Source organism: Chenopodium album, chromosome 20, assembly GCF_948465745.1.
Source record: "Chenopodium album chromosome 20, dcCheAlbu1.1, whole genome shotgun sequence".
NCBI classification, from domain to species: domain Eukaryota; kingdom Viridiplantae; phylum Streptophyta; class Magnoliopsida; order Caryophyllales; family Amaranthaceae; genus Chenopodium; species Chenopodium album.
This window is the reverse complement of record NC_137853.1, coordinates 8,350,136-8,372,606: the sequence shown is the minus strand read 5'-3', so window position 1 is coordinate 8,372,606 and position 22,471 is coordinate 8,350,136. Positions and strand designations below refer to the sequence as shown.

The window sequence follows — 22,471 nt, the reverse complement described above, 5'->3', positions numbered from 1 at the left end:
AGCTTTCCTTAAAGTCTTAGGTGGATCATGCAAATAATAGTCTTATAGAGTAATTGTTAGTAGTGGTTGGCATATATGAAAACTATAAACCAAGTCAATGCAAAATGGTTGGTTGTGAACTTGTGATGAAGCTGGTTGTGACAAGAGGAATGTCTCCCTCATGTAGTGTGTCCCATGTTACACTTGGAGTTGTTCAATTCCGTTCATGCTATGATTGTTATGGAAACATGTCTATGACTATGATCAAATACTAGGATGTTATTCAGTCTTTGTTGTGTTTTTCCAGTGCTTCCTTGCTTGAAAAATGAAATTGTATAAGAAAGTTTAGCTTTTCATATAAAATACAAAATAGAAATATTGTTTATTAGATTTTCGTACATTAGTGGAACTTTCAATAACTCTTGTAAAACCAAACAACATGAAATAAGATTACACGGATGTATAAACAAGAAAATGGAAAGTGTGTCAATTATTCAGAAACGAAAGGAGTATGTTTAAAACCCTTGTTTCGTTAATGACTTTTCATTGACTTTTGTATTTTTCATTTAGTCAAATAATTAATTATTTGTTTCGTAAATAAATACCTCAACTAGTTAAATAATTGACTTTCAAACGAAAATGAAAAAGGTGTTTTTGCTTAGAAAAACAGCCAACCAATTGAACTTTTTTTTTTAATAGGCATTCAATTGAACTAAAATAACCCTTATCAAATATTATTTTAACTTATTTTTCCAAATTTATCTTCTCTAGATTTATTTTTTATGAACTTATCATATCTATTTTTTTCATAAAATAAGTAAAAATTTGGTAGACATTCACATAATAGACTTTCATATAGAGTCCTCAATTTTATCAATAGTTCGTCCAATTTTCTATCCTCATCCAAAAAAAAAAAAAAAAAAATTAAATAAAAAAAAAATAAAAAAAAAAAATCTTAAAAACAAGCACGGGAACAGTAGCGGACTTCAACTGTAAAAACAGATTGCAGCAAAGCATTGATCACTGACATCAACTCTTTTCCTTAGAAGTTTCCTTAATCCGTATTTCACTCTCTAATTAATCTAATCTAATTTTCTATCAATTTACAAAGATGAACAATTTTGAATCATTTAATAATTAAACAGCAGCCTAGTCTATCATGTTGACTTTTGTCAATGCAAGATCTTATTCAAATTAATGTGCCCAACAACTTATTTTTGGGTTCCCACTCTCTTCCAATCATTCAAAATTCAATCTTTTTTATTGATTTTTTCAATTCTTCAACTTCCCAATTCATTGGGCTCTTTTAATCAAGATTTTTCCACTTGGGTGACCCTTTTAAGCCTGATTTTTGTAATCTTGGCACACACCCACATTTATACAACTCATAAATCAGGTAAATTTGACAGATTTATCAGTTTTTCAGACTGTTTTTGTAATTATATTGCTCATTCTTTGGTTAATTTGACAGCTTTATTCATTCTACAATCAAATTTAATCAGAAAGAAACAGGATTAGGAAGTTTTTGTTGGGTTTTGATTGCTTAATTAGCAGTATCTCTAAAAAAGATTGATTTTTGAAGATTGTGTAAAAAAAATATGGCATATTTTAGTCAAGTTCATTCACCTTCCTTTGATGGCTCACAACATGGTCAAGGAACTGAGTATTTGCCATTTCAGACCTCTCAAGGGTCTCTAAAAGTTATGCTGTTACATGGGCATTTAGACATTTGGGTTAAGGAGGCTAGGAACCTTCCTAATATGGACATGTTTCACAAAACCCTGACTAATTTGTTAGGGGGTTTATCGATTTTGGGGTCCTCGAAGAGGTTAACGAGTGATCCGTATGTCATTGTATCTGTTGCTGGTGCTATTATTGCTAGAACTTTTGTAATGAGGAATGATGATAACCCGGTATGGATGCAGCATTTCTTTGTGCCTGTTGCACATACTGCTGCAGAATTGCAATTTGTAGTAAAAGATGATGATGTTGTAGGTGCTCAGATTATGGGTGCTGTTGGTATACCTGCACAGCAGTTATACTCAGGTGAAAGGATTGAGGGGTACTTTCCAATTGTTAAGGCGAATGGACAGAATTGGGAGACAGGAGCTGTCCTGAGTGTGTCGATTCAGTATATACCGGTGCATAGAATGAATCTTTATCATTTGGGTGTTGGTCCTGGTCCTACTTATTATGGTGTTCCTAGGACATATTTTCCACTTAGACAAGGGAATAGAATAACTCTTTATCAAGATGCACATGTTGAGGATGGTATGCTTCCTGATTTTAGGCTTGACAATGATATGCATTATGTGCATGGGAAATGCTGGAGGGATATCTTGAATGCTATTTCTCATGCTCGTCGATTGGTGTACCTCACAGGGTGGTCTGTAACCCACCTTGTCAAACTTGTTCGTGATGCTAGAGATGGCTCGGGTATTACTTTAGGAGCTCTTCTTAAGGCTAAAGCACAAGAGGGTGTTAGAGTGCTGCTCCTTTTGTGGGATGACCCTACTTCTCAGAATATTTTGAACTTTACTACTGTAAGTAGATTTTCCTGCCTACTCTCACTGTTATTGTTTGCGAGTTTTGCTCGTGGCCAGATCACTTTCTTTCAGTCTTAGTATCTAATACTTGAGGAATCTTGTTATTAGTGCACATTGCACTTTCCACTTTCCTGCTTGATTGATGTCCATTTTTTTTTTTACTCCTTTACTTTTCTGCAGTGATTATAGTTAGAATAGACAATTGTCGAGTAGTGGATATGATAACAAATTTTTTCTGTGACAATGAGAATGCCAAATTGCGAATTGCTTCTCTCCTAGTTTCTACCTATTATGGCATCATTTGCTTTAGTTTTACTAGTTTTCCTTATAATCCATCTGTAGATTCTTATAAATGAGAAGGCCAATTGCTGTTCTCCTGGTTTCTATGTATTATGACATTATATGCTTCGGCCTTACTAGATTTCCATCTAATCCATCTTTAGATTCTTATAAATGTCTTGTAAAAAAAGGATCTTTTAATGATTTGTGCATCTGATGTGTAGCAAGGCATCTTAGCAACAGATGATGAAGTAACATTCCAATTCTTCAAGAACTCCTCAGTGCATGTGATACTTTGCCCGCGATCTGGTGGGAAAGGACATAGTTACATCAAGCAGCAGGTATTTTACATGCCACTTTGTCGAATCAAATCATTGTCTCTCTTTGTTCATACATGTAAAATTCTGTATTTGTATTTTTACCTGGACAGTTCTATTAATTTTGTATTTGATCCGATGTGTCCCTTTGATTATACTATGATCAGGAAGCTGGAGCAATCTATACCCATCATCAGAAAACTGTTATAGTAGATGCTGATGCAGGCAACAACTGGAGAAAGATCATTGCTTTTGTTGGTGGGCTTGACCTCTGCTCAGGGCGATATGATACACCAGAGCATTCGCTTTTCAGAACATTGCAGACTGTACACAAAGATGACTTTCATCAGCCAAACTTCACTGTAAATCATACTTCTCAATTCCTTTAACATATAGTTACTGAGGTGTGTAGATGCACTTTCATGCAAATATATTGATCCTCTATTCTACAGGGTCCAACTGATGGATGCCCAAGAGAACCTTGGCATGATTTGCACTGTCAAATTGACGGTCCAGCTGCATATGATATCATGGCCAACTTTCAGGAGCGTTGGTTAAAGGCTTCAAAACCTCGGGGGCTACAAAAAATGTCAAAATCTTACGATGATTATCTACTTCAAGTAGATAGGGTTCCTGATATTCTCAAACTAGAAGATGTAATCAGACACAGCCATGATGATAGGGAATCATGGCATGTGCAGGTAACTTAATCTATTTCAGCTGGTTCTTAAACTTTCTTTTAATTATCCAGATTTTTTTAAAAGCTGTTACGGTTGACTGACTAATTAACTAAATAAACTATCTCAGATTTTCCGCTCAATAGACTCCAATTCTGTGAAAGGATTTCCAAAGGATCCTAGAGATGGGATACGATGGGTTAGCATCTTGACTTCCTTTTAACTTTTGTGGATATACAACCCTTCTTAGTATAGACTGTTAACGAACATTTGGTTTTTCTGTATGTTGGACCAGAACCTTATGTGTGGAAAGAATGTACTCATAGACATGAGTATACAAGCAGCTTATATACATGCCATCCGTTCTGCCCAGCATTACATTTATGTTGAGAACCAATACTTTCTTGGCTCCTCATATAATTGGGATTCTTACAAAGACTTGGGTAATTTATCACAATCCTGTATTCGATATTCTCATTTAATTTTGCACGACAATAGAGTTCTGAATTTCTTTCGTATCAGCTCAATGATACATACAAAGTGTTATGCAGTAGGAAATTTTTTTTAGTGTTAGAATTCTCTAACGTGATCTTGCTAACTGGCTAAGCCTAACTCACTAGCAAACTAAGCTTGGAGTTGCAAATGATAGATCTTGACCATCCCATTGTGTACCAATGGTTTCAAATATAATCAAACTATAATTTCTCAACAATGTGGGGATTACATATAGGCATTTTCTCCGTTTTGGATCATCGGATATGCTTCCTTTCCTTTTATATGGCGTGGATGAGGGAGGGGCAATGTCTAATGCTATTTGGATGTAAAATAATCTTCAATTTCTTCTTGTGTTATAGTTAATGGATGACTCTTTTAACTGATAACTTGCATGACCCTGTATTTTCCTTATTCTGAGCAGGTGCAAACAATTTAATACCAGTAGAAATTGCTCTTAAGATTGTCAGTAAAATCAAAGCAAATGAGAGATTTGCTGCATACATTATCATTCCTATGTGGCCGGAGGGTGACCCTAAAAGTCTTGCCATGCAGCGGATTCTTTTTTGGCAGGTATAATGCAGATCATATAGTTGTAGGCTTCTTGACTATGCCACAATCATAGACATTAACTTGCTACTAATTGCTAGTTTTCTACAATACCTGAGATTTCAATTACTAAATTTCCTCGGCTTTTTCCCTTTTTGAACTGCAGTACAAGACAATGCAAATGATGTATGAGATGATCTACAAAGCTTTGGAAGAAACAGGAATGGACAGCATATATGAGCCTCAAGACTTCTTGAATTTCTTTTGCCTAGGAAACCGCGAGGTTCTAGATGACCGCGCTAGAGATCCTGGTAGTACTCCAAATGGAACTACTCCTCAGGTAATTATCTCATTTTCTAGCTTCATTTGTATGTAGCTCTTAAAAAGTGGTTTGTTCTTAGCACATTACAAACCAATATTTCCTTCAATAATAGGCTCTTTCAACCAAGAATCGACGATTCATGATCTATGTTCACTCAAAAGGCATGATAGTGGACGATGAGTACGTGATCCTAGGTTCTGCAAACATCAACCAGAGATCTATGGAAGGCACTAGAGACACTGAGATTGCTATGGGTGCATATCAGCCAAACTACACTTGGGCTAATAGACATTCTAGTCCACGCGGACAGGTATGCATATGGATGAATTTTACCTCAAGTAGCTTGTTTGTAATGTATACTTTTGGGACGGTTCTTAGTGAAACTTCCCTTAAGCTAGAAGGCTAGAATGTCCTTTGTAGCACATATAGTACGCGTACACTAACTAATCTTAAGTTAAACGCGTGATTTACTTCTGATAAGCTGAATGTACAACTTCATCTATGATTGCAGATATATGGATACAGGATGTCGTTATGGACCGAGCACCTAGGAAAGGTAGAGGACTGCTATGCACAGCCAGAGAGTATCGAGTGTGTGAGACGAGTAAGATCAATGGGTGAGCAAAACTGGAGACAGTTTGCTGCAGATGAGGTAACAGAGATGAAAGGGCATCTTCTCAAGTATCCTTTACAAGTTGATAAGTCAGGAATTGTAAGCCCTCTTCCTGGTTATGAGACATTCCCTGATTTAGGTGGGAAGGTCATGGGAACCTTCTCTGGCATTCAAGAAAACCTTACCATTTGATCATTGACCATACACTAATTATTTTGAAACAATATTAATTAGGCGATTGATTATACCCATGTTTTATTTGATTATTGTAATTAATTGAGAATTTTGTAACCTTTGCTTAAGTTGATTTAATGAATTATGATAAATTGGTGCTAAGCACACTTTCTAATTTGATGTCTCGATTAAATTTGTTTTTTTTGGGTTGGGCCTAGTTTGCCATGTTATTGTGTGTGTCTGTGACAACGTTTATTGATTATTATGTACTTTTTTTCGTTTAAAAAAAAGTCAATTTTAAGCAACAATGTAGTGCATTAATATAAAATAAAATAAGGTATTAAAATGATGGTGATGTCATACAAAATTTATATGACGGAGACATTATATAGTGAGTAATGACATTCTTCAATAAATTACTCATAGTTTTATATCCATTTTTAATGTCTTGCATGCAAAGTACAATTCTATTTTAAACCGTCATTAAATAATAATTGTCCACTAAGTTGTAAAAGAAAAGAGAAAAAAAAAATATTAATATGGTAGAGCTTTAAAAACATTATGAAGGTCATTTCAAAAAGGAAAAAAAAAAAAAAAAAAAAAAAAAAAATATTGTGATTAGTAGTTACTTTGTATAATGTTTCTCTCAAGTCTCAACTCAATGAAATTAATTGGATTGATCTTTTGATGGTAACATGCATTTTCTTCATCGTACAAAACATGATTTGCATTATCTTTTTTAAGACAATCTCACATCCAAAAGACCAAAAGGCCACAACATCCCACTCACGCAACAACGCTATGGAGTACTAGTAATAATTGTTTTATGTGCATATGCACATCTTCATTTTGTATTTTTGTATGTTAACATGAAAGGCCAAAGGTCTTTGCCGTCCTTGTCAAGGGAGATGTCGACCACCTCTCCTTTTTGTATCGGTTTACATCTCGTAATGATTTATTCTCGATCTCTAATAATCTTTCAAAAGAACGAGTTAGGTTGATCTTATTGTGGAGCGAGATTTTATCAAGAAATATGTAGGGATTTTGTCATTGAACGTGCTAGTAGATTTTCAATGATATATATTACACAATCGGTCTATTCAATTAAAACTACAATTGTAACTCATGTATGTAAATATAGCTAAAAATGTGTAAAAATGTTACTCCGTAATGTTGTTTCTTATTTTAACACAAAAATACAATCAATGATCAAATTAAGTCAAAGATAAAAGGACACGGCCGTAAGTAAATAGGGCTTGTATGACATGAAGGTGAGGCGAATTGTTGATTGTTCAAATCCACTGCGAAGTGATCACTTCACTTCACAAACTCCACACCCATGCATGCATGGCTACAATCGCTACAATACATAGGTTCGATAGCATTTCATTTTTGTAATGTAAACTTACAATGTTATGTGAACATAATAACATAACATGATTCAAAAATAAAATAGATTTAATTGAACGTCCAAACCCAACACGAACTCACTGAAGCCGACCTAGACACCCAAAATGACACCTAGACATACACATGTACCGTAGTGCATAATGTCATATATCAGATCCCCTACCCTGCTATAGCAATTTCCAAGTAAAATGATAGGAAGTAAGTTGCAGAAAATGTTGAATTTATAGTGTACGAGTATATATTAATAATATAGGCTACACACCCCACACGCCAAAGCAAATCACATAACAATAGATTAATTAATTACTGTAATTTATTAATTAATGGATATAGATCTGAATCTTAAGTTACATAAATAGACGACCAAAACCTTCATTGTCATTACGTGCACGTGGGCCCAATCATCTACGTTCAAGGTTTACATTCATTGGTTGATGTAACAAAATACTTATGCTTGGTCTTTTATAAATACTCAAATCTCATAAGTCAATTTTCTTTTACTTTTTAATTAAGAGAAGGTAGTAAATGGGAGATTACTAGTCCCCCACGATTAACAGATCATCATTCTTTGATTAATTGTCATTAATCAATTTATAAAATGAGGTTGTTTGATATGTTTTGAGTTTAAAACTCTTTTAATTGGATGTTATTAGAGGTTAGCATGCATGCAATTGGAAGAGGACTTATTGAGATGGGATCAAGATCTACCATACATGAACCCAACTCATTTCCCATCACCAACATTTTAAATTAAATTAGTATCAATTTTTTTTTTTTTTTAAAAAAAAATTTACTTGTATCATTTTAGTAAGATGTTGTATCATTTATTACTTGTTCTATTCAACAATATTTTTGAATTTATAAGATGAATAGACATTTGAAGTATGATCTAAGACATGGGATAGATCTATTGGAAATATGTTTAAGATCTATGCATATTGTAGAAAAAAACTTCAGAAGTTTTCTCTATAATTTTATTAGTCTATACACATAACCCTTTTGTATAAAATGTTGTAACACTTGTAAGTTGTCTTCAATGGTGAAGGGCGGAAAGTTTATCCCACATAAAAAGAAGAGGATGTTATTGATGACTTTAAAACCCATTATGTGATTAAGGGCCTATTCACATTAACTGAACTGAACTGAGCTGAACTGAACCGAATTGATTGAAGCTGAACTGAACTGATTAGAGCTGAACTAAATTGAATTGAGCTGAAATGAATAAAATATTGGGTCCTTTAATATCAAGCTCACAAGAAAAACTTTTTTTAATTGATGGGATTCATGATATTATGAGAGTGTGGATAAAAGGTTTATATGAAACGGAGGATGTGGTATATTAAAAAAAATAAAAAAATAAAAAAATCAAATTTGAAAGTGATTAGAGCCAAAATTTGACTACTTTTCAAAGGAAACTACTTGAAAGTGATTGTAGATTGGCTATTGAATATCATGCAAAGTAATAAGCCGAAATCAAATTGACTTATCTCTAAATTTGACTCAAATATTTCATTTAGAATTGGAAATGATCTAATTCGCTACTGTAATCTATCTAAAAGGGAAGGTCGGAAGGGAGAAGAGAGTGAGTGACAAAATTGTTAGATGTTAAAATGAAATTAATTATGAAGAATGATTGAATAAATGAATGTTTGATTGTAGTATAGCCGTATTGGAAGGGGAAAAAGTTAATAGATGAATGATCTAAAAATCAAACTATGTCAATTAAACTTAAACAGAGATAACATATATAAGTAAATGTTACGAAAGTATAGAACATAAAGATTTGATAACATGAAAGCAATATTAAGACTAATGAAATACAGTAATATATAATACAAGTATTTCCTTACAATTTTAATTTGATAGCATAGGAGGTCCACAACAATTAAAACAACCTACATAAAGCTAAGCTTGATCTAGGGGTAAGGTTTATTCCAATCTCCACTAAATGCACTTTGAGAGTGAGGACCTTTAACCTTTTACCCACAAATATTAAACTAAAAAAACTGTAAAAGTTAAGGTATAATTTTTTTTCCTTATTTTTGATTTATTGAAAAAAAAATATTGTAAAATTCCAAACATTGCGATTAAAAAAAGAACGGCGTATAATTAACGAGTATTGCACAAACAAACCCACCACGGTGGAAACAAAGCTTGGTGAATCAGCCCTCCACATGGAAAAGACCGTCATTGTCCTTATTACAACACTCCCCAAATCTCACCTCTCATCATCTCTTTCTCTTCCCTTCCATTTTATAAAAGAGACACCATTCTAGATTCAACCCATAATTTCAGACAACCCCATTTCATTTCTCTCTCTTCTTACCAATCAATTTTCTCTCTCTAAAAATGGGTCTTCAAGGAAACGGTTCATCCGACCCCAAATCCTTCAACTTCCTCATCTACGGTCGAACCGGTTGGATCGGTGGTTTACTCGGCAAACTCTGCGATTCTCAAGGCATCTCCTACACTTACGGTTCAGGCCGGTTGGAAAACCGGTCTTCCTTGGAGGCTGACGTGGCGGCTGTCAAACCCACCCACGTGTTCAACGCTGCCGGAGTTACCGGTCGTCCTAACGTTGACTGGTGTGAGTCTCATAAAGTTGAGACTATTCGTGCCAACGTTGTTGGGACTCTTACTTTGGCTGATGTTTGTCGTCAAAACGGCCTCGTTTTGATCAATTATGCTACTGGGTGTATTTTTGAGTATGATGATAAACATCCTCTTGATTCTGGGATTGGCTTTAAGGAAGAGGATACTCCTAATTTTATTGGGAGTTTTTATTCTAAGACTAAAGCTATGGTATGTTTCTTTTTTAATTTGATTTTACCCCTTTTTTGTTTAATTTGATTTGAATTATATGATTGGGAATTGAATAAATTGTGCTTGTTGTAATGTGATTTGTTGTTGTTGTTGTTTTTTTGGATTTGAGATCCTATGTTGTTGATTATGGATCTTTGATGTTTTGTGTGTCGGTCAGTTTTAATTTATGTTACTCGGACTCTTCATTTTACTTTAAGTACCCGTGTTGGATTCTCAACGTTTCGACATGGGTGTGTACATTTCATTTTATAGTTGATTCTGACACTTGGACAAATGATGTCATATGGTATTGATTCGATATAGGTGTTACATTATTGAGTCTGGATTCACATTTGTATAATGTGCTTCATTGTTGATTTGAATTGTACTAGGATGTCAGATTTCTGATCTAATAAAGAGGATCACAATTGAGCTTGGATGCACATTTTTTGTACTTTGTGTCATGTGGATTGAGATGAGAGTTGAAATAAGTATTTTTAAGGATCTTGTATTGAGTCTTACATTATAAGAAACATGATCAACTGCTAAAAATATAAACTTTGTGGTCTACGGATCCCATTCTTGGTTGTTTGTGAATCTTATGATATGGGATATGACTTTGGTTAGCTCCACGATTCGGTTTCCCTTGATATAGCAATGCAGATTTCTCAACAAGATATAGATCACTCCATATTGTCAAAGAGATGGTGATTTTCTTTATTGGATCTGGTGTTTTTGGTGTTATTCTTAGCTTTGTGTAGTCTTTAGATGTGATGTAGAATGTGAGGAAATTTGTCTGTTGTTTAAGTTACTGTTAGGTTTTAAGCTAGGGGTAGTACAATTATTTATATGAGCTTTTGTGGCGATGACTTTCGCTATCAAGTATCTTGTCCTGTATTAGCATAGAATCCAGACTTAACTAAGAGTCTTTGTTGTAGCTGCTTACCTTATCTAGTATCCTAGGATTCAATCTTGCAGTACCCTTTTGTCATACTGTGACAAATCTGTCTTATGAATTGTATGTTTTGGCCTTTTTGAGTTTCATATTTCCATTCATCTTTAGTGCCATAAACGGAAAACTCTGCAAATGTCCCCACATTCTCAATCAGAATTCATGTACATGTTTTCGTTCATAGTATGTTATGTCAAGCATTTTGTTCACTGAATCTATGTATAGACTTTAAGTTGCGTATCGTCAGGAGAATATTAGTAAAATAGCTGGGCACGTAAGAGGTTTAGATGCCATATAGCCAATCTTTTATCAAGTATGGTAAGAGGTTGTACCAAATTTGTATCCTAAGAGACAGTGATAAGGTTGCCAATGATAGGGATCTAAAGTAAGCAAAAGGAGTGCAATTAGTCAAATGAAGAGATACAAAAGCATGGGACACAATTTTTTTGGTGAATTCATAATAACTTTCTTTCTTCTCACACTAGTGTTGTACATTAATTGTTATAACCCCCCCCCCCCCCCCCCCCCAAGGCCCCCCCCCCCCAGACCCCAACCCCCTCTTTAACTCTCTTATATGATGTTGTCACTTTTGAGGCCGAAGATTGACCATGAATTTCATCTTTTTGGATATATTAGTATGGAGTATATAACTGAATGATTGTAAGCTATCCAATTGGATTTGTACTAAAAGTATGTACATTTTTTTAAATAAGGTTTTTATTTGTATATTATGACAGATTCAGGGTGGAATTTCAACCTTAAAAAGAACAAATTAAGATAGAAGGGAGGATCTTTGTTTGTTGCTGGTTTTTAAAGTGTCCTGAATGTTTGTGTTGAGTTCTATTGAGCATATTATGATGAGCTGAATGGCCATATGTTTGGCATAAACTCATAATTCACATATACTGTCTTTTGTTCAGATTACTCTTCAGTTATTGCATAATATTGATGATAACCTCTACTGATGCAAGTGCACTTGTTATGGATTGTCTAGGTTGAGGATTTACTTCAGAATTACGAGAATGTATGCACATTGAGGGTGCGCATGCCAATCTCCTCTGATCTATCCAACCCCCGCAACTTTATTACCAAGATTGCCAGGTATGAGAAGGTGGTCAACATTCCAAACTCAATGACAATCCTGGATGAGCTGCTTCCCATCTCAATTGAGATGGCAAAGAGAAACCTCACAGGAATTTACAACTTCACAAACCCTGGTGTTGTTAGCCACAACGAAATTTTAGAGATGTACAGGGATTACATTGACCCCAAATTCACATGGAAAAACTTTACCCTTGAGGAGCAGGCTAAGGTGATCGTTGCTCCAAGAAGCAACAACGAGCTTGAGACCACCAAATTGAAGACAGAATTTCCTGAGCTCCTACCCATTAAGGAGTCTCTTATAAAGTATGTGTTCGAGCCAAACAAGAAAACAGCTGAAGTTTCAGCTTGATGATAGTCTGTCTAGGTCAGAACTTTTACTTCAACTCTCTAAATTGCTATTATTTGGACTGAGTTGGATTGGGTTTTGCATACTTTCTTCAATTTAGGCATCATTGTTATTGAAAATTACGAGTAATTGTTGCCATTATGTACTATGTCTATTTGTATTCTTTCTTCTCAAGCACAAAAGGAAAGGAGTGATGTTTTGTATTTGTAACAATTGGATTTTGAATAAATTAGTTGAGGCTGAGATTTGTGCCGTAATTACCTTTCAATATATGCTGATTGTTCGTTTAACTTATCCCATATTCTACTTGATTTAATCTACTCTATGGTTTTGTACTTTTTGGTCTCTCTCTATCATGTTTTAGAAAACTGCTTTGAACCTTAGTAGAATAGCAGAAGTTTGAGTGTTTGTTCGGTTGAACATATTGCCTAGGAAGATGTTTTCTGTAGTTTCAATGTCAATGACTTGCTATAAGTTAACTTTTACATCTCATGGGAAGTTCAGTTATTCCATATTGTCGGAAGACATAGTGAACAAAAACTCAAGTAGCGAAAATAATTGCTTATGTTTAAGATGAAACCATCGAGTTGAAAGGAAGCCCTGTCATCGTTGATTCTCATTCGTGCGCAAGCTTCCAAAATCGAGGGCTAAGCCTAATATGGCTTTGTTTACCAGTTTATGAAACCCAGATACGATATAATTTCCATTAAAAAGTTCATAGGATATGTTCTTTTTTCAGAAAACTGTCTTGCACGAAATTCGACAAATGCTAGACCTCTTTGCAGAAAAATGTTCCAAAAACCAATCTTTTGTCAGCTTCATGAATATCATTATATCCAACATTACACCTCTCCATGCACCATGGTGTTGAAACCATGTTGAAAGTTAACCATTGAATCCCTAGTCTGAACTGTCTTGAAACCAATGATAGACCACTGCTTAGAGCAATTAGTGATAATAACTAATCCTGCCAATCCCAGTTAAAGAAAGTAGTGAATTTGAAGTTAAATTTATCACAATGAAAGATGAGATTTGATTCTATAAAACGACCACCTTAGCTAGATGTATTCATGTCTGCCCCTGTCTCAGCATGCCCCGACTTTATACTATTGTCCAACCTTTGCAGAGGCTTTTGCTTATGAACCCCAATACTTCTTACAATACTCTCACTTGGAACCAAAAAGCATAAACTAGCTAGGCTGAATATCGAGTCCATATCAGCAGGTTGGAATATCAAGCTAAAGGCTTTTTCAGATGCGAAGTTAATGGCAATTTGTGAAGATCTGCTTACGCCTGGCTACAGATCACAACTTTGCGTAGTTGGAGATGACACTGAAGTCCATGCTAGGAAAACCTGAACTGATGCAGAACCTTGAGCTGCAGGTCATCATTGCAGCTATCGAGCTATATATGCAACTAATGCAAGGTATTACGGGGAGATTGGTACAGGCATTCATGTACACTAACAGAGAAGCAATTTAGCCGGCTCGTGTCATGTCTGAGGCTCCAAGCATCCCAGCTGCTAGCAAAGACTCCAAAGAGGCATGAAACTTCCACAAAGATTCCATCTTGGGCCTGGGGCGCCTATGATGAGATTGATCTTCTTCTTTGACTCTTCTTAGAAGTGAAGCCGAGTTTGGTTGTGAAAGGAGGCCATACTATTATAAAAATTTAAACTTCTTTGGATTTAGCCTAATTTTCATGGTCCAATTCAGCCTTTTAAGAAGGCCTAGCCTACTTAAGCCTTAATGAAGTCTCATCACCAACTTTACCTAAGGCTTCTTGATACTCAAAATTTGCTTGATATTGATATTTATAATTGTCAACTTAGATAACTAGCTATTAGCCTATTAGATTGAACCTAATGATTGAACTCTGCCTCTTATGCAAGTGAACAATCCCAAGCTAAAGCTCATTATCATCCCTTGTTAATGTTAGTTTCTCCTAGGTGATTTGTTTTGTAGCGCGTAGTATTTATTTTTAGTAAACTTTAGCTTTTGGACTCATAGCTTTTTTGCTACTCATTTTAAACTCGGCTAATTTAGTGCTTATTCAATTTATATAGAATGAAGGGAAGTTACTCTGTCATATGATACTAATAGGGTTGATCAAAAAATTGGGTTGGGCCGGGCCTTAACTTCATATCTCAACATCTTGTGTCCAAACTTGCAAAAAAAATAACGAGTTTGTCGAGTCAAATTGGGGTTTTTGGGCGTTTTCGGGTCAGATTTGGGTTTTTACCTAAAAATGTGTTTTAAGGCTCGTCCAAACCCCGTCTTATTTTCGGGCTAGGCTAGCAGAGCCGGCCTATATTGAACACCTCAAGATATTAAGATTCATAGGAATCTTATTCACGTGTTTGACTGACATATATATACGAAGCACTTTCCATGAATATTTTATCAACGAAGGTGAAGCTTGCTAAACTTATCCATCATAAACTTTCACTTCGTATTTACAAATTTATACGGAGTATCATGTAAACAACTATCCAAACTTACAATTCTCATGCAGTCGTAACCAAACAAACAATGAGTATGTTGTTTTCATTTATGGAAACATGAAGTATTTCACACTTACCTACTCTATAAACATTACTGAAGTCTAGAAATATTGGAGTCTACTCACTTGGTCAGTGTCACACATTATTCACAAATTCACACTTACCAGATTTGATAACTTGACCAACCAACCCCACTTTAAACATGAAAATTATGGATCCCCAATTATTATATTCGACAACTAGCCGGACACATGACCATAATCCAGTGGCTTTTCACGTGGGTATCTATAGTAGTTCAGTATATGAATCTAATCTCAAATTTCAATTTATTATCTTCAAATCCTTAAATTTTTGGATTGTAGTCTTTTAGGGGGACTCATATTCTATGTTAGCTAGCTTCAAGAGGACGAATTTATGAGTTAAGAGCATTCACAGTGATATAAAATAAATCCTTACTCGATCACAATCTACTCAAATTGTTTCTATTCAATTATTAGGATACCAAACATATAACAAAGGTAATGTTTATCATTACCCTATTCCCTATTTATTTAAATTTTCTTCATTTCATATACGGTATTTTCACCTTCCTTTAGCTAGGGAAAGATCTAAAAGTAGGAGTAGTCATTTAACCTCTCTTTTGCACAACTTTATAAATCAATCATTTTGTGGTACCAATCTCCTCAGGCTAAGGCATCTAATGATCTGGTCCTGTGGCAGTGGGCCATGTGTGTCAAAATGTCCTTTCTTTTTTTTATATATAAAAAAAAAATATTCACAAAAGATCCAATGAATAAATAATGACAGCTTCTCAACTATTTTATTTTCTTAAACTGTCTACCAAACATAAAATACATTTTCTAGTTTGGAACAATATTAACTCTAAATAAATTAGCTTGAAAAAAGAAACACAATACAAGCTCACACTACTAGAATGAATAATATTAAAATGTAAGAAAAGGATGCATCATTTTGCATGATCAAACAATATCTCTAACCATTTCAACTGATTTTATAACAGCATAGTATCCACCCAATGCTGCAAACATCCAAAAAGACTATCACTCTTCAGAGTTGCAGCAATTCCGGGCTGGTAACTACCCTCAGGCATCAGTGACCATTGGTAATTGAACCATTTTCTTGTGCGACGTTAGAATCATTTGCGGGTTTCTTGGCATAGAATCTTCGATACATAGAGTCTACTTCGGTTAAGTAGCAAGTGCCCGGAGCCAAAAGGGTGGTATCCTTACTCGTCACAAATTCCTTTGCTCCATACCTGTGCTCCATTAGCTTCAAGGTTTCGACAAATTTCTCAGGTGGGAACTGCAGACGTAAAATACAAGTCAGACATAAAGTCATGATCACAATTATACGATTAATTAACTTATATTTCTCCACCAAAAACCCTCTTTCCCGGAACCAAATAAAGGGATTCTAAAGAGGAATTACCTCATGCCTTGACTTCAATTTGTCAGCAACATTCATGACTGCTGCAATGTTGGACAAGCTGAAGGGCTTCTGCCCTTCAGTTAGCCGGAATGAGAACATTGTAGCTGTCAAACCACTTCCATAAGAGAACATTATGATCCTCTTGCCTGCCTGAAATATATTAATAGCCAAAAGCATGAATACTAAACCAAGTTAACAAGGTAAAAAGATCAGATGATATAAAATGCCTGAAGTACTCACCAATTCACTGTGTTTATTGTGAATAAGGGAAGCAAATGCTGAATATAGGGAAGCTGTGTATGTATTCCCAATTTGCTTTGGTATCAAGGTGGTCGGCTGAACCTTTTTATCATATAAGGGCTTCGCAACTTGCTGAGCTACCTATAAAGTGATAAAAACACTAACATAAGTATTCCACCAACTCTTATATTTCTCAATTAAGTTTGTTCTATCAGCGATAACACACCTTTTCAAGATCCCTACTTTGATAGCTTTCATCAATAGATAGATTGGAGAATGGGGACAGCTTCTCCCCAGCGTCTTCATTGATGGAGCTGCCAATCAATGAAGCAAATATTGGTGAAAGAGCACAATGATGGGAAGTCATTCAAGTCAATAGCCCTTCGTTAGACAAATTGTCAAATTGACATAACCCCAATAACAATATACACACCATTATAGTAAGGAGAGGACAATACCTAGCATTTCTCAAGAAATCATTGTACACCAATCGGGCAAAGCTCTTTTGCACAAGCTGTGAAAAATAAGAGATGAGCATTATTTTAAGATTGTCATATTTGCAAGTACACTTGTTTTAAACATCAGTCATTTCAAACATAATTACATCAGAGATATACCTTGTTGTATGGGGAATGGAATACAACATATTCGGAGTCATCAATAGAGAATTTCTTGCCTTCGAACTTCTCATACCTACAGTGGGGAGAATAGTTTAGCTTCACAAGCTTAAAGGTAAAGTGCTGGACACAATGCATTCTTAAGGGCAGTCAAAGATTCTATTAATGACTCACTTGCTGCAGTAATGTTTGTAGCAAGCATCAACCGCCATGAGATAGCAAGTTTGTGACAACTTCCCATCAACAACCTATGGCAGAACACATCAATAGATCAGTTTTATTGAATGAAGGAGACATTAGAAAGCTACGAAAATGAAAAATCTATTGCACATGAAATATATGTAAGCTTGAGGTATTTAGCAAACACTTGAGTAATATTTAATCTTCAAACGTCATATGCTTGACATTGGCACCAATTTCTATCCCATCTAAGTTAAGTTGTGTCGCGAGCCTGAGACTTACTGGATATTCACTGGCTAGGTTGGGCTTGTAAAAATCATAAACATGAGCCATATGGCTGCCCCTCAACTTGCTTTCAAAAGCGATGGGGGCATCTGGGCCCACAAGCATTGCAACAGTAGCTGCCCCTCCAGTGGGTCTAGCTGCTCCCTCGGCATAGACCTGGTAAAGGAAAATATTTACAAAATCAATAAGGTTGAAGATTGAAAGTTAATACCAAATGAAGTGCAAATTAGCTTGTAATTCCACAAAAAGTTGCTATAATAAGGTTTTTAAGAGCAAGGCATGTAATTTAAAAAGAGAGAGAATTTGAGCATACCGCACTGTCTGTGCATACAACAAGGCCATAGCGTCCATCCCAAGAACTGCTCTCCACCCAGTTTACACAATTAAATAATGCAGCAGTTCCACCGTAGCATGCATTGGTTGAGTCAACACCTTCAATGTCTGTGTTTCCATGTTCCTAATCATTTTTAACAAAAGAACATCAAGTTATGTTCAGACATGAAGGATATTAATTCCTTGTCCAAGATCAATTATAGTAAACGGAGGTTTAAGGAAACAGCACATGCATATTAATGCCCTGCAACAATTTAAATTGCACTGTGAAATTCGGCAGCAGCCTCTGCTCTCCTGCCCACCTCATTCATGCGCCCAAACATGTATTTTTATTTGTATTTTTTTGTACATCATTTTAAAGGAAGCCGTAATAAATTCTCATCAACACTACATGTAGCTTCTGAGTGAAGATAGTGGTTCCTATGTTCGTAACAATCCTAAATATTTAGCACCTATTAACTAGGCGGAGCTTATTCCTCAAAACAAGCAGTAAATGCAGAATTTCTCACAAAAAACTATATACGAAGTATAAGATAAATATGAAATAGTACCTCAAAAATTTGCATTAAGAATGTCTTGATGGATTTGCTCTTGTCCAAGACAGTCTCGCTGCCTACTTCCAGCCGACCAATTTGCTTGGGATCAACATGATATTTCTCTAGGAGATTGTTCACAGCTGTCAAACTACAAGTATAGAGATAATCAGAGAGGTAACCATCGTACGACTTTAAAGCTAAGATACAACAAAGTTCGACAAATGCTCCGCCTTCAAGCACTTAAAATTGTAACCGAAAATTCAATATTCCCTCCAAACATAATAGACTACTCAGCTATCCACAACTTCTAAGTATCAAGAGATTATATCTGTAGTGATTAGACACATAATTTCTCAATTTTACACAAGAGTTCCAAACTTTCCGGAATATAAAAAATAAAAAAAACTAACCATATGTCTAGGCAAACATTTTCAAGAGCAAGAGGATCAAGTAAGGTTCACTAATGTTCGACTTGTTTTGGCTTTCAGACAACATAACCCGACAAAGTAAGTTCTTTAAACAATTTCAGACAAACAAAAAAAGCTTTTTTCAAACAATTTCATTAGCAAAAAAGATTTTCCAGAGAAATAATTTCAAACATATATGTTGAATAGAGATGGCCAAATTTAACTATCTTCCTTAGAGATTCAAATCATTCAAAGACAAATGATGACTAATACGATAAACACGCTCACAAGCTCATATATTGAACTCCAACATGTGAAATACTTAGTACAGATTAAATTACAGATTTATTGATGCAACAATTGATCATAGACAGCAGTGATAAGTTCAAACATATGTTTCAAACCTCATCGATATAATGTCTTCAACATCAGTGCAGAATGCCATACAATCTTGTCCGAGTCCGATGGTGTACTTTCCTTTGCTAGCCCCATCATGAACCTCCAATGCTTCCTGTTTGACATACAACATCAATAACCAAAATTTATGATGACATGACAAACAAGAAACTAATTTAACTTATGAGTTACTCATATGACATTTAAATCAGCAATTATAACATCTTAAACTCATGACCCTTAACTTCAAATCCAGAAAATCACTTCAAGATTAAATTTCCAACATTCAAGGAAAATTAGAAACTATTCTAGCAGGAGTTTCTCTGATTTCCAAAGAGTTGACTTCACAATGAAACATAAACATCTTAATCAAAGGCTTAAAACTAGTTAGATTGGGCAAATTCTCAATTGGGTATTTAATATCCAAGTAAAATACCCATCATGATCTCATTAACCTACCAACTTAGGCCAAAGTATCCAACTTTCTTAAGCTTTTTAGGCCATATTACAAAATAATTAATTAAATTAAATTGATTAATTATTGTTTGTTCATTCAAATTGATTTGTCATATTACTCACAGTTCAGAAAAAACATGAAAAATCAATGTTATAACACCCAAAAAATAAAATGAAATAAAGTAACAAATATGCAATTTTTTTTTTTTTTTATTTGTTTATATTTTCCTGGTAATCAAGCAAAATCCCACATGGCAATCAAATTTCTCCAGCACATTTCTATTCACAGATGAAACTAAAATAGTTTCTGGGAAAATCCCAAAATCATGGAAAAAGCAATTTAATCATACAATCATAAATAAATCATTAACCCCATTATAAAAAAAATAAATAAATATGGGAACTTTTAATTGAGATTTCTGAGAGAATAGGGATTATATGATTGATTTACCTGTTGAACACAAGTTGGAGGGAAGTAGATTTCCATGGCAAGAATTCCTACATTCTTTACTGAAGAAGCCATTGTTTTTACAGATGAAAAATTTCTTCTTTCAGCAAGTCTGTTCCTCGATTACAACGACAGTTGAGAGAGAGGAGAGAGAAGATCGGAGGGTCCGGAAAGATTGGCAAAGGAACAAAAACAGGGAAGTTTTAGCAAGAGAGGTTTTTGAGAAGTATATTTTGGGTGCCTTAATTTTGTGCCTTTTATAGACTAGATGTATCAATGTATCATCATGTCTTCATGTATGATATTAGTCCATGACACCTACTACTACTAACAAGGTAGATTTTTCAAGATTTATTTTATCCTTCATAAGGAATTAGTCTTAACTCGATACTAAAACGATCTGGACTAAATATTGTTACTCCGTATTACGTAGTTTAAATTTGACTTGTTTTGTTGTTTTGTGGCTAATGCGTATTAAACGGTTGAGATTGAAAACTTATGAATTAGGACTAAAAACTTTAAATTTGGATTGACCTAAAGAGTTAAAGAATTTTCAAAATCGTTTTGATTTTGTGATGTATTGTGTATCGGTACCATCAATTTTCAAATAATCAAAATAAATTTGCTAAATAACAAAGCATACTTTTAGTTGATAACAAATGGAGTGAAAAGACAACCATTCCAATGACATCTAAAACCATGTTAAACTTAACAATCTGAGGTAATATTCCAAAATAATCTTGTGCAATTTCAATAGTAATTTGATTTTGAGTGGGGCGAATTCCGATTACCCGAGTTTCAAATTTCAAAATGTTAGTCAAACCCCTTCCATTTGGATTAGGTTTGGTGCGTTTAGTTAATTGATATTTGATTAATTAGAAATGATTCAACAAAATTATTCATGGAATAATAATAATAATAATAATAATAATAATAATAATAATATTGTAGGTTTATTCGATTGATTTTGTAGGTTTTTGTTATATTTCTATAATAATAGTAATAATAATAGTAATAGTAATAGTAATAGTAATAGTAATAGTAATAATAATAATAATAATAATATAATTTATGAAGTAATTGTCTAAAATAATATTTAGTTATCGCAATTTTTGTACTATTGGTCACATCGTACGGTCATCACTTGTAAGAAAATAGAGCATGTCCTACAACACTATGTAACCCTTAAATAACAAAATGACGCTTACAACATTGACAAATTAATTCCCTATATTACTAAGTAACTCTTATAACCATAACAATGTTAACATAGTAACCTCTGTAACACCGACCAGCAATCTCATGGTGGTTGATTGCACCGTATGACCAGTCACATATAAAAGTTAGTGATTTGGAAAATAAAAAATTACATTATGTAATCTTTTGCTAAAATAAGAATATATGAAGTATAAGATTCTTAATACAAACAAGATTTGATATAACGTCAGACTTGAAATTTAAGCTTATTGATAGTGGTAGAAAATTAAGTTTAGAAAATTCTATGCTTTAAGCATAGACAAACATAGTGTCCATAATCGGTAATTTTTTTGGATTTTTGTTTAAAAATACACTTCGTATGTAATAATTAAAAATTGGTAAGAAATACTTAACGCTGGCTTAAACTAATTTCAACATATGTCTGCTAGATTCGACTTCAACTAATTTCAACATATGTATGCTACAATGAGCTAAAGAAAAAGAGAAGGAGGTCAAGAAACACATGCAATTGATGTTACATATCACTAGCTTGGTTAATTTATTTAAAAAAAAACTATTGTAGAGTCCGTTTAAGAGTTTGAGAATGCATGCACCGTACCCTTTGTTCAAGATCGACCTCATACTACAGTAAATAATGAACATATTTTTCAAAAACGGGGGTAGTATGTAATTTTGCAAGAAAAACCTCATGTCAAGATTGTCAACGACATTGTAAGTTATCACTACGACATTACCATCTTTTGTCATATGAATAGTATTAAGTTTTTTTTTTCCCCCCTTAACTAGAGCTTAAATTAATTTTATTTTTTTAATTTAAATTAGTATTTACGGGTTAGACACT

At 34.3% G+C, this 22,471-nt stretch overlaps 3 protein-coding genes and 1 non-coding gene across 4 annotated transcripts; 2 read left to right on the top strand and 2 right to left on the bottom strand.

Moving 5' to 3' along the window:
* The first annotated feature begins 1,105 nt into the window (after positions 1–1,105).
* Positions 1,106–6,108, top strand: LOC145599404 (phospholipase D beta 1-like). The gene is made up of 10 exons (XM_081655794.1): positions 1,106–2,522; positions 3,029–3,145; positions 3,289–3,483; positions 3,574–3,822; positions 3,929–3,997; positions 4,094–4,241; positions 4,715–4,863; positions 5,006–5,179; positions 5,274–5,471; positions 5,673–6,108. Exons 1-10 carry the CDS (start codon positions 1,578–1,580, stop codon positions 5,964–5,966), a joined length of 2,538 nt encoding a protein of 845 aa, XP_081511920.1. The 5' UTR covers positions 1,106–1,577; the 3' UTR covers positions 5,967–6,108.
* Positions 6,109–6,762: 654 nt separating this feature from the next.
* LOC145599974 (U6atac minor spliceosomal RNA) lies at positions 6,763–6,885 on the bottom strand. The gene has a single exon (XR_014104214.1). It is a non-coding gene; the product is annotated as a U6atac minor spliceosomal RNA (small nuclear RNA).
* Positions 6,886–9,568: 2,683 nt separating this feature from the next.
* On the top strand, positions 9,569–12,856 carry LOC145597638 (bifunctional dTDP-4-dehydrorhamnose 3,5-epimerase/dTDP-4-dehydrorhamnose reductase). Its single transcript, XM_081653851.1, has 2 exons — positions 9,569–10,160; positions 12,107–12,856. The coding sequence occupies exons 1-2, from the start codon at positions 9,708–9,710 to the stop codon at positions 12,563–12,565; spliced, it is 912 nt and encodes a 303-aa protein (XP_081509977.1). The 5' UTR covers positions 9,569–9,707; the 3' UTR covers positions 12,566–12,856.
* A 2,999-nt stretch (positions 12,857–15,855) lies between these two features.
* LOC145596533 (hydroxymethylglutaryl-CoA synthase-like) lies at positions 15,856–20,637 on the bottom strand. Its single transcript, XM_081652709.1, has 12 exons — positions 20,416–20,637; positions 19,517–19,623; positions 18,721–18,853; positions 18,150–18,293; positions 17,834–17,992; positions 17,546–17,619; positions 17,372–17,447; positions 17,213–17,268; positions 16,981–17,068; positions 16,755–16,895; positions 16,515–16,664; positions 15,856–16,388 (listed from the first exon to the last, which is right to left on the bottom strand). The coding sequence occupies exons 1-12, from the start codon at positions 20,485–20,487 to the stop codon at positions 16,176–16,178; spliced, it is 1,413 nt and encodes a 470-aa protein (XP_081508835.1). The 5' UTR covers positions 20,488–20,637; the 3' UTR covers positions 15,856–16,175.
* Between the last annotated feature and the right edge of the window lie 1,834 nt (positions 20,638–22,471).

Excerpts from the sequence above, each read along its gene's own strand:
- LOC145599404 (XM_081655794.1), top strand. The coding sequence starts at position 1,578 with ATGGCATATTTTAGTCAAGTTCATTCACCTTCCTTTGATGGCTCACAA. Across the intron at positions 2,523-3,028 it reads ATATTTTGAACTTTACTACT|CAAGGCATCTTAGCAACAGA; the intron begins GTAAGTAGATTT and ends TCTGATGTGTAG. Across the intron at positions 5,180-5,273 it reads CAAATGGAACTACTCCTCAG|GCTCTTTCAACCAAGAATCG; the intron begins GTAATTATCTCA and ends CTTCAATAATAG.
- LOC145597638 (XM_081653851.1), top strand. The coding sequence starts at position 9,708 with ATGGGTCTTCAAGGAAACGGTTCATCCGACCCCAAATCCTTCAACTTC. Across the intron at positions 10,161-12,106 it reads ATTCTAAGACTAAAGCTATG|GTTGAGGATTTACTTCAGAA; the intron begins GTATGTTTCTTT and ends TGGATTGTCTAG.
- LOC145596533 (XM_081652709.1), bottom strand. The coding sequence starts at position 20,487 with ATGGCTTCTTCAGTAAAGAATGTAGGAATTCTTGCCATGGAAATCTAC. Across the intron at positions 17,993-18,149 it reads TTGTATGCACAGACAGTGCG|GTCTATGCCGAGGGAGCAGC; the intron begins GTATGCTCAAAT and ends TTCCTTTACCAG. Across the intron at positions 17,269-17,371 it reads TCCATTCCCCATACAACAAG|CTTGTGCAAAAGAGCTTTGC; the intron begins GTATATCTCTGA and ends TATTTTTCACAG.